Below are 12,363 nucleotides of genomic sequence, written 5' to 3'. Positions count from 1 at the left end.
CTTATAACCCATCAAATAAAATTATTATTGATATTTACTTCTGATCACATCCACAATATACAGCAGACTTCCGATAATCCGGCACCTTTGGGACCTAGGTGGAGCCAGATTACCAGATATGATGGAATATCGGGAGGTACTCCGGCGGGGGGCTGTGATGGGTCTGCCGGGACCCGCACTGCATCCAGGGGGTGGGCGGGGAACAGCGTGGTGAGTGGCGAACCCTCTGTCGTTTTGCAGGAAGGTGGGAGAAGCCCCGTGCTGCCGCTGAGAGTTTCCAGGAGGGGAGCGTGCTCCCCACCCCCCAGACTGCAGTAGTTATCGCCGAGCAGGGGGGTGAGGGGCGGCGCTGCAGGACCAACCCGGCAGCACCCCAGCGGCTCTGCTCCACGCCACTTTCCCAAGTCCACCACTGCTGAAACTGACGAGCAGCAGACTTGGGGAAGCGGCGGGGCAGAGCAGCTGAGGTGCTGCCAGATTGGTCCTGCAGCGCCGCCCCTCACCCCCCTGCTCGGCACCCAGCAGCACCCCAGCTGCTCTGCTCAGCGCTGCTTTCCCTAGTCCACCGCTCGTCAGTTTCAGCAGCGGCGGACTTGGGGAAGCGGCAGAGCATAGCAGCTGGGGTGCTGCTGGGTTGGTCCCACAGCGCCGCCCCTCAACCCCCTGCTCGGCGATAACTACTGCAGTCTGAGGGGTGGGGAGCACACTCCCCTCCTGGAAACTCTCAGTGGCAGCGCAAGGCTTCCCCCGCCTTGCTGCAAAACGACGGAGGGTTCGCCCCTCGCCGCGTCATTCCCCGCCCAGTCCCCCACCCCCCGGCCAGTTGCAGTGCGGGTCCCAGCAGACCCGTCACAGAGGTATAATCCCCTTACCCTTTTCTCCTTCCCTTTCCCAGCCCTGAGAGCCCATGGGGCTCACAGCAGCTCCAATTGTCCGGCTGGCCGGAGCACTTCTGGGTTCCAGTTGGTGCCGGACTATCAAGAGTGCCAGATCACTGGATGCCGGACAATTGGAGTTTTACTCTACTAGGTATATTACAAACGGAGAAGAGGACCTTAGATGAGAGCCTAGTTATTGAGGACTGTTCCCTACAATACATTTTCTGGAACATTGTTCCAATCTATTTTTAAATTAGGAGAAAGAGTCTCTTTCATCATTTTGCTTCAAGAGATGTATGTACCTAAATCATTCATATATCTCTTGAAGGAGAGAGATGTGTATACATTCATAAGGCTTCATCCTGCAAGTTGCTTAACACACTCCGTTTCCACTGAAGCGATCACCTTGCAAAATCAAGTACCCAGTTTGTAAAATATAATTAACACCTTAAAAAGCTTATCAGATACTTTGAGATAAATTTCTGTCAGTATATCACCAAAAGCCAAACACTGACTATAATCTAAATTCCTCCATCTAACATCTTTAAATTCTGTATGCATTACTTTATGAATACAACACAATTTAATCTTCTATCATTCTCTTGATTTCCTTTAGAACTCACTCAAACATAAACAAAACCATTAATGGGCTTTATATAAATTTATGTCAAATACGGTTGCCCAAGTCTCTAAATAAGAGACTAGCTGCAGACAATGCAAATTTGCTACTTCTTTCTCACCTAAGCAGTTACCCAATTTTGTAGTCCTGTGGATTGTTTTAAATATCAGGAAAAATAGATGAAGTTAAGTATTTCTCTGATACAATCCTGCTTACTTACAAAGAATGAACATAGTCATGTTTCCTAGACAAAGCAGCAATCAGACAGCAAGGAATGATATCTTTACTCACAGCATCAAGTCCCATTTCTAGACAGTTAACCCAAAAGCCTTTTTTTCCTTGAGTCACATCACTAGTGCTTTTATGACTGAGACTTTTATGACTTTGAGACACTGCAGAACTTTGCCAGTATAGCAATGCCAGTAAAGCCCCTTAGTGGAGATACAGCATAATCCAACAGGCCTTCTGACAGCATAACTACACCACTTCCATGAACAATACTAGCTAAATTGACAAGAACTTTTGTCAGCTGCATCTACACCAGAGTTTTGCAGTCAGTCAGATAAATGGCATGATTTTTTCCACAGACACAGCTAAACCAGCAAAACTTTGTAGTTTAAACTAAACTTTTGTCTTTTGCTTCCTGCCACACAAATATACTCCTTTTCTCTAGTCTTTTTCCTGCTTTCCCCACCCCTTCCCCTACATACATACATACATATACACACACACACACACACACCATCCATCAATGTACTTGCCTTTGTATTTGAGATTTTTATATATATATATATATATATATATATATATATATATATATATATATATATATATATATATATAAAATAAAATCTCAATATCATATCAGTCCACAGGAAAATCCCTTGTTCCAAATGGTTCTGCTTCCAAGCAGCCCTCAACGTGTTTTTGTTTGGATGCTACTCCCCTGTTTCGCTCTCACTCCATTTACATATACATCCATCAAATTAAATGAGAATCAACCCAATCAGCATTGTTATTTTAAATTTGGACTGCATTTTCTAATTTTAGAAGAAATTATTTTCTTTAGTAAGACCATCTTAAAAGCACAGGATCTAATTCAAAGGCAGCTATCAATTTTCTTTTGTCACATCTGTCACAGGGATAACTTCCTGATCTTCGCTGATAAAAATCTGACACTCTCGCTCTCATATTCGACTCATGTCATGCTTACAAAATGACAGGGTTGCCAGAAATTATTGGCACGATTCACATTTCACTCTACTTTGTGAGCCACCCCACTTCAGGAGCTCTTAAGAGAGACTGCATTTTCCTGCAAACAAATGAACTGACAAAATCTGCTCTCTTATGAGTTGAAACAACACCATTCATTACATGTGAAGTAAAGCATCTTTTTTCAGAATTATGAAATTTGCAAATTGTGATTTGCTCAAATTTAATTGGAAATTTGATGTCATTCTGGGAAGACACAAAATACAATCTGTTTTAACAAACCACATTTTAGTGACAATATATACTCTCAGTTGATTATGTATACTCTTAGCCCCCAAACTCTTGCAGATCTTGTATTCTAAATGATAAAAGTAACAGAAGAAATTAAGGCAGGGGTCTACAACCTAAGGCACTTGAGCCAAATATAGCTCAGTATGGAACCAAATATTGCTCTTTTGTCATTCCCAAAATATTTGCAACTTTTTAAATTGACATGAAAAATTCAAACACACATAATTACTCATGTAACTTGAACCTGAATTTGGCCAGTGAGGATGTCAGCTTCAAAGAACTATATGAAAAGATGCAGCAGCAGAAGTCCCATTGAATTAAGTCTGTGAGTACCATGTTTCATTTATGCTATCACCATGTAAATTAAGTTGTATATTTTCAGTCATGCAAATAGGCGTTCTGATATGGCTTTTTGATGATCACTTGTTCCGAGTTTTGATTTAGATTGGCTCTTTGATCTGAAAAGGTTGCCGACCCCTGAATTAAGGTGTATTTGTAACACTATTAAAGTGGATTTATTCAAACCTTTTGGAATACCAGGAAAATCTAAGGAAGATGACAAGTTTATATACATTGGGTTTTTTCATATTCCATAAATAAGACCTGCAAAGAATTTGCTTGGTTTTGTTTTAAATTGGGCTTATTCTCTCATTTGAATATAAATATGGCCTGAAAAATTGTCAATTCTTTTAATCCTGTCTTATTTTATCTTTGAAAAATTAAGAATACTGATTCTGATCTTCCATGGAGGACCTTTTTTCAAAGGCTGTCTCTGCACTAGGATTGGGTTGCAAAAGTTATTCACTCTTATAGCGTCATAGGTATTGGTAGAAGTGGGAACCCTAAAATCCAGCAGTCATGTGGCATGTGTACTATGAGCTCTCAAACTTAACTGATTCTTTACAGAAGACATTCTTTCAACCATAATTGCATGCAGTGTGGATCAAAAGCTGTTAGAGTTATAAGGTGGATGAGTTAAGAATTTTTTGGGAGAGGGCAATCTGATGAGAGGCAAGCTTTCAAGCTTATACCACTCAAATGAAGAAGGGCTTGAAAATTTCTCTCTCACCAACAGTCCAACTTGTCTCTAATATCTGGGGCCACAGCTACAAAAATACTACATATAACAATGGAAGATGCTGTATCTTGATTTCTGAAATGGAAGCTCCACAACATGAAGAAAAAGGATGCAAAACTTAGCATCTACTTCCTTATCAAATGTAACAAAACAAAAACATCCTGTGACAGTCTGTACATTTATGTCCACCCCTCTTCAAGGATTAGGATAAATCCTGTACAAAATATGCCTTGTACAGCATAATTTGAAAACTAGTGACTCACTGATTTTAAAATCAATCACTTTAAAAGTTAATAAGTCTGTTTTATTGCTTTAGTAAAATCAGTGGGCTCGTCTACATTGGCCCCTTTTCCGAAAGGGGCATGTTAATTTCAGAGATCGTAATAGGGAAATCCGCGGGGGATTTAAATATCCCCCACGGCATTTGAATAAAAATGTCCGCCGCTTTTTTCCGGCTTTTAGAAAAGCCGGAAAAGAGCGTCTACACTGGCCCCGATCCTCCGGAAAAAGCGCCCTTTTCCGGAGGATCTTATTCCTACTTTGATAAGATCTTTTAATAAGATCCTCCGGAAAAGGGCGCTTTTTCCGGAGGATCGAGGCCAGCGTAGACGCTCTTTTCCGGCTTTTCTAAAAGCCGGAAAAAAGCGGCGGACATTTTTATTTAAATGCCGCGGGGGATATTTAAATCCCCCGCGGATTTCCCTATTACGATCTCTGAAATTAACATGCCCCTTTCGGAAAAGGGGCCAGTGTAGACGTAGCCAGTATGTTTGGACTGAAGTGTTTGGGAAACTCCCTTTATAATAACAGAATATATGCATATTTTCTATTAATGAGATGATGTACAGCCCAGTATCCTAAAGTCCAAGTCGCACACTGGAAGCAAGTCTGGGACTGGAAGATTTCCATGTTGCCCTGTAATGTAATTCAAGAGTGGCTGACCATAGTGCACATACTATCTACCTGGAAGAGATATACATGTCGGAGGCTGTTTGAGAACACACTGGGGTAGTTGATCTCACAGCAAAGCAGTGAAAAGGCATATCAGGTTGCAGCACTGAGGGGGGACACTGCCCATCAAACCAGATTGTACCCCGGGTAATGTCACATGTCCCCAGAGGTCACACCCATTATAACCCTATGACCACTGCATACAACTCCAAATATGTAGAAGAGAGACATGAAGAGCTCTGTATAATAAGCTCAAAAGTTTGCCCCTCTCACCAAGAAAAGTTGGTTCAGTAAAAAAAAACACCACCACATTCACTGGGACTGTCTGACCTGGCTACAACTACACTACGTAAAAATATTTGTGACAATTCAAGTTCTAATACAGCTGTTTTATTTTATTTTATTTTTCCACTAACAAGCTTATTACGCTGAGTGGTTGTTGATTTTCTTGAAAAAATCACCTAAGGATAAGAAAATGTTGAAGTCAACATTTTTCCCCGCTGAAAACTTGACACCAAAATATGTGGAGTCAAGGCATGAAGATTTCAAATCAGCAGTTACAAGAAAATTTGGATCATATGCTCACCTATTTTCTTACTTCGCTCTTCTCCACGATTGTGCGCAATAATTGGAGAGTATATGAAGGGACTTTTGGCTGACATGTTCTGACCCAGCAAGCTTTTCATCTTTTGTGGTCGAAGACTAATGGGGAGGTTCAAGAGTTTAACAGATCTGTAAAATATTTAAAAAGCATTTCTTAGCTGGTTATTTTTATTTAAAAGAAACTGTTAGATAATTAAATATTTACCATTAATCATAAAAATGTAACATCGTGTCTAATAGAAAAATGGAATATAAAGTAAGCCACGGGTCTGAAGGAAAACCAACTAGCATTTCAGAGGAAAACTGCAAACAAGTGTTAAATCAGAAAAGTATAATGAGGAAAGGTGCCAAAGAAAATATGTAAAGGATTATTATGTTCTTAAGAAAGTAAGTCAAACTGACAATGATTAGTAAGTTCAGTTATTTCAAAATGTACAAAATTCAGGTAGCAATGTACTGTACTGATAATGGATTCTCTAAGACCCAAATCCAAGCCTTTGAAGTGAGTCTACGGTTTTCAGCAATAATCACTGGAGAACAAGCAGCTTGCTGAAGTTGGCACAGAGTTTGTGGACCCAGCTAGAACTTAGATAGAATTGCTGTTGTATCACATGTATCCTGATTATGAGCTCAACAGTGAAAGGTAAGTGAAAGTTCATAAGAGGTCACAGTAACTTCTAACAAATGTTGATGTAAAAAGATTATCCAGCCCTCAGACAACACAACTTTCAAGACCCATGGATCATATACATGTCTATTATAACAGGTGGCATCTCATCCAGTGCATTAAATGTCCAAAGAACTAGGTGGGTGCAATCTGTACACTCTCATATGAAGTTGCAGAAAAAAACCCAGAAGACAAAAACATCACTTCACCGATAGATCAATACTTTCAACTACCTGAACTCTCTGTGCTCATCCTCAAAGGAACCCTTCAGCTTCAAAACATAACTTTTCTAGACACTAAAAGTCATGGTAATAATAAAAAGTGGATTTATGATGTATTACAACAATTTGTAACCCACAAAGCCCTTTTTATTGTCCTATTACTGGAGACGTGTTAAGAAGAAGTTATTCACTTGTGCAGTAACAATGTTTCTTTGCGATATGTATCCCTGTGGGTTCTCTACTCCAAGTGTGGGTGCATCGTTGAACTGGAAATTGGAGAGATTTTCTAGCAGTGCTTGGCCACTGCACCCATGTGAGGTAGCCATCTCATGGTTCTGTTAGCACTCACTGACTGCATGAATGGCACAGCTCCCTCAGTTCCTGCTCTACTATGAAACCTATATATGAACTCCAAAAAAGAGGGGAGGGAGGAAGGTTAGTGGAGCACCCATAGGGGGACATCTCAAAGAACCATCATTACTGCACAAGGTGAGTAAGCATTTGCTCAATTCCTTCCTCTGTAGGTGCTCCACTCTAGGTGTCTGTAGAGCAACGTCTACCTTGAACCCATGGGCTTTGGAATTTTTCCTGCAATGTATGTGCCTGTAGCCATAGAGATCAGACCATTTCTGACAGCACAGTGTTTTGCAAAGGCATGTTTGAAAGATGCTTCAGGAATGCTGTGGACGCTGCTATGGCTCTGGTGGAATGTGTTGTCTGTTCTTTGTGGTGGTTGTTCCTTATGTAATGTGCAGCAGATATGTATTCAAGTCAATAATCATTTGGGAGAGCCATTGGGGTGAGATTGCTTCACCTTTTGAGCACTCAACTATAGATAGTCATGGATTTATGAAAGTGTTTGTTCATACAATCATAGAATCCTAGGGCTGGAAGAGATCATCAAGTTCAACCCCCTGCCCAAAGCAGGACCAACCCTAAGGGTAGGTCTAGACTACATGCCTCTGGCGACAGAGGCATGTAGATTAGGCTACCCGACAGAGTAAAATGAAGCAGCGATTTAAATAATCGCCGCTTCATTTAAATTTACATGGCTGCCGCGTTGAGCCGACAAACAGCTGATCAGCTGTTTGTCGGCTCAGCGCGATAGTCTGGACGCTCCCCTGCCGACATCAAAGGGAGTTGTCGACAACCCAGGTATGCCTCATCGCAGGAAGCATACCTGGGTTGTCGACAACTCCCTTTGATGTCGGCAGGGGAGCGTCCAGACTATCGCGCTGAGCCGACAAACAGCTGATCAGCTGTTTGTCGGCTCAACGCGGCAGCCATGTAAATTTAAATGAAGCAGCGATTATTTAAATCGCCGCTTCATTTTACTCTGTCGGGTAGCCTAATCTACATGCCTCTGTCGCCAGAGGCATGTAGTCTAGACGTACCCTAAGTAAATCAACACATCCAGAGCTTTGGCAAGCAAGGACTTAAACTTCTAGGGATGGAGATTCCACCTCCTCCCTACGTAATTCATTCCAGTGCTTCACCATCCTCCTAGTAAAATAGTTTTTTCCTAATATTCAACCTAGACCTTACCTACTGCAACTTGATTCTCTCAAGATAAAGGAAAGGGTCCATGGGATGTTGAGTGTGTGAAGAGATACCTGTACAGGGCCCTTGTGTGGCTTGGGGGGAAAAAAAGTTACCTCCCCGGAGGGCTGAGAGAGATATTGTTTGGCCCTCCTATATAAAGGCCTAGACATGTGGGCATTTCTGCTCTGGGAGATGTTCCAGAAGTTCAGGTAATTTGGCATAAATGGTGTGATTGTAGTTAGCTAATTGGGTGGAATTCTAGAGCGCCTGATGAGTAAATGTTTCATCTGAATAAATAAAGGCATTTATGATCCTTGTCTTGTGGCATTGACTGGAACTTAGGTTGTTTTTCTTGGTGATGTACAACATCAACGACCAAAGAGTTTGGTTGTAGGAGGGAAAACAGAAAATCCATGTCTTTGGCTGGGACAAAGTACTTCTTATCTAGCATTTTTTTATGGGGGGTACCGAAGTTGGCATCTGCCATATATCTTCCAGCTCCAGAATGGCCTTGTCCACTGCTACAGCTCTCTCTGTAGGGTACAAGGGCTGCCAGATTTGTAATAGTTTACATTGCTTTTTCTTCACTTCTTGTAAGTCTATTTCCTGCACCAGAGTAACTCTTTTAAAAAGGCCCTGAAATTTTTTCAGGTTGTCTGTTGGTATCTGTGTGCCTGGGATCACCAGTTCATCAGGTGAGAAGTTATTTAGAGAGGACTTCTCATTGTCTGTGGGGTCCACATCCTCTTCCTCAGTAATTCGGTGTCTTGGGCCCAGGCGGGGGGAGATGGGGAGAAGCTGACTGCTCTCTTAGCTGGGGATGAAAAGTCTTATGTCAACATTGCCTGTTTGTGTTCCAGATATCCATGGTGGCCAGTGCATGAGGTACAGTGGCAGGGGATGGTCATGGTTGCCCATACCAGCGTTGGACCAGTGAGCACTGTGAGGGCATTGTTGGTCCCAGCTCCGAACTCCCACTTCTTTGAGTAGGTGAGAAACAATTGTCATGCCCATCTTCCTCTGATTCACTATATGCGATGGAAGGCCAGAGAATAGAGGCAACTGCTCTACCCTCCTCCAGAGAGATTAGTCAGTGCTGAGGTGCAGTGGCTGAGGTACTGTTTGGAATTCTATGTCCCTCTGATGAAGGAATGTTTTGGTGCCCAGATGGCATGGTTCGCTTTGATGCTGGCTTGGTGGTGGTAGTAGTAGTCTGTGCCAGTTGCACCCTATGTGATGGTGCAGAGATCTGCATTGACGCCAATGCCACTTAAGGACTATTTTTAGAACATGCTTGGTGATCATGAAAAGCCTGGAATCAAATAAGTGGCTCAAAAGCGATGTGTCAGGAACTAGGTTTACTCATGGACAAAACAGCAAGGAGGAAAGAATTTCTACCAACAGAGTCTTGGATTCTTAAAAAGAAAATATTCTGGACAAAAATTGGCAGGAGCAGCATCTGTTTGTCAGTGTAGTGAGCATTATCATCCTGGATGCCATGCCTCACCATTCACTGGAAGCAGTGTTCCCTCTAAGATGGGCGCTTGTGCAGCAACTCGAGAAATTCAAATGCTGTCCATCTGATTAGCTAAGTGCCCACATCTAGGTTTTGGGTTTCCTATTGGTAGTGCACATTCCTTAGTACACAAAAAAAATTATTCTGCATATGGATGGGGAAAAATCTGCACATGGATAGAAAAGCTTAGAGGGAACATTGTATGGAACCGTTGGGACCTCCTTTGCCCTTCCAGACCAAGCCAGAGACTTGGGCCCAGATGACCTCCCCCCCTGCACTGATTCTGGATAACTCTCAAATACCACCTGGCAAGTGAGAGAGACATTCCACTCTCCACTTCCTCTTCCCTTTGTGCATTCTTTTCCTTTCCCATCTTGCATCTTCCCTTTCCTATCCCACTTTTTTTTTCAGGTCTGTCCTTGGTTGCAAGTCTCTACATTTTGCAACACTGATGCAAACTACAAGCAATGTCCTAAACAGCTTGATGCTGGTACAACTATAAATGGGTGACAGTACCTTGTGCTAGACCTGGGTTTTTCCAGAAGTGAAATTGCAAATAGAAGTCAACACAAGAAACAGAGCTTACATTTTCTTTTTCCTTTTCTCTTCTTTTTGTGTGCATCTTATTTTGTCTTCTTAGAAAACCAAATCAGATTTCAAAGACAACAGCTCTGTGCCTACCTCAACTAACTACTCTCTTCCCCAAGACTGTCAAACAATTCTCCAGCTAATAGGAAATGGAACAAGGGACATATTTAGAAAAAAAAAAATTATTTAATATTTTACATTTCAAATGCTTTAACTGTTCTTTCCTTCCTGTATCTATAATAAAACCGTTTAAGCATTTACAGTGGTATGGTTGACATCGCATTAAGCAGGATAAGGTTTCTCTGCACTAAACCCAGAATCTTGTTTAAATCTGTTCAGTGTTGGACACTTTCAGAGTCATGACTCTTCGGGACCCTTTATTCCATCTACAATTAATATTGCAACGCTTAATACAAATTTTAATAAAAATAAGTTTCCAAAAAGAAGTAAAACAAAGCAGAATCTACTAAAGACACCTGAAGGATGGAATAATCAGCAATCACAATAGCATTATACTTCCCAGCTAGCCATAATTCAGTTGTAAGAGACTTTTCAAGTCAGCTTAAAATCCCAAATGTAAGAATCTTGCAAATGCACAGCTTGTTTTAAGATAAAGTGTTTTTTTCCAAGAACTCCAGTTTACAGTGCAAACTATCATGCTGAAAATTTTTGATAATGCCACAAACATACCAATGTGATTAGTGTTTCATAAAAAATATTGAATTAAGTTATTCATCAGACAAATAATTATAGCACAGACACACTGAGGAAGAGGAAATTTGTCTCATACAAATTGTCTCGTACAACTGTAAATGGCAAAAGGCCAGAGAAACACAAATTAGCCATAAATTGCTTTTTGTTGGAAAAAGGAGAAAAGCAGTTATGCTTTTGGGATATTAAAGTAATTTTGCATCCTTTAAATGAGTGGCTTGAATTATGTTATACCATCATGCAGAATCTCAAACAGTAAGCAATTATTACCAAGGGGATGGAAATAAATGTACAGACACAAAACATTGTAAATACTGCACAATACAGAAAAAAATACTCTAATAAAAAGACTACAGTACATAGCTCAAAATAAAATCTGCTGTAGAAAGTTACCTAGAACCTTCAAGCTAATGTGTTACTGTAATAAAACTGAAGGAGGAATTATACAAGTGTTCTCTGTCATAAAAACAGAATCAACTGCATTAAAAGCATTCTGGAATAAAAAGAAATAAATGCACTTGAGATATCAATGGGTGGGGTAAGTGTTAACATTCTGATGGGGACCATCACTGCCATCAAAACCAAAGGCAAGAAAATAGAAGAAAGTTAAGTCATCTAAAGAATAAACTGAAATCTCAAGAGTCCCTGAATATTCCATATACATGAATCTGTAATTACTTTTCTTGACAGTCTTTATGTAATTATAAGGCAAGCATATTTCATCGTTAGACCAAAAACTTTGTGCCTGAAAAAGAGCTACGTGAGCTTCCCAGACTACATCTGATGCATCTGTGACTAGGGTGAGCGTATGCTGTAGCAAAGCCAAGGGGATTCCAATGCAGATAGTTGAGGATATTAGCCAGTAGTCCAGTGGCCACCGATCTGGATCTACTGGTAGATCTTGGAGCCTATGACAGGTGATCCTGACAGGTTTGCCCAAGAAGCTATCAAGTGCCAGCACTTCAGCTGCTCTCCACCACTGCTGCGCTTCTCCTGCCCTTTGTCTTGGAGCTGTCCACTCAGGAGCCTCCTGCTCACTGGGCAGGGGAGGGAGAAGAGGATGCTTATGTCAGGGTGCCCCCTCTCCCACTCTGCGTCCTATCTCCAAGAGCAGAGAGGGGGCACAACAGGTCTTGGGATGGAGTTTTCTGGCTGCTTTTGGGAGTGGAGCAGGGTCAGGGCAGGGGTGAGCTTGCCTTAGCCCCACTGCACCACCACTCAGGAGCCACCTGAGGTAAGCAGGGCCCAGCTGGAGCTCACATCCAGAAACCCTGCCCCAGTCATGAACCCCCTCCTACACACCAAGCCCCTGCCCTAGGCCCGAGCACCCCTACATCCAAATGCCCTGCCGGAGCCTGCACCTAGAACCCTTTCCAGCATCCCAACTGCCTGCCCCAAGCTCAGCTCAGAGCCCCCTCTCACACTCCAAATCCCTTAATTCAAGTCCAGAGCCTGCACCCCCACCCTCTGCCCCAGACTGCTGAAA

General features: G+C 42.0%; 1 protein-coding gene across 2 annotated transcripts in view; it reads right to left on the bottom strand.

The window, feature by feature from the left end:
* Nucleotides 1–12,363, bottom strand: part of TRAPPC9 (trafficking protein particle complex subunit 9) — a 655,570-nt gene that overhangs the window by 583,118 nt on the left and 60,089 nt on the right. For both annotated transcript variants that reach the window (XM_075920070.2, XM_075920072.2), the window contains exon 11: nt 5,616–5,761. In XM_075920070.2, coding sequence (XP_075776185.2) covers nt 5,616–5,761 — 146 coding nt within the window. The remainder of the gene's footprint in view (nt 1–5,615; nt 5,762–12,363) is intronic.

Source organism: Pelodiscus sinensis, chromosome 2, assembly GCF_052426305.1.
Source record: "Pelodiscus sinensis isolate ZL-2025 chromosome 2, ASM5242630v1, whole genome shotgun sequence".
Lineage (NCBI taxonomy): Eukaryota > Metazoa > Chordata > Testudines > Trionychidae > Pelodiscus > Pelodiscus sinensis.
This window is presented reverse-complemented; position numbering and strand designations above follow the sequence as displayed.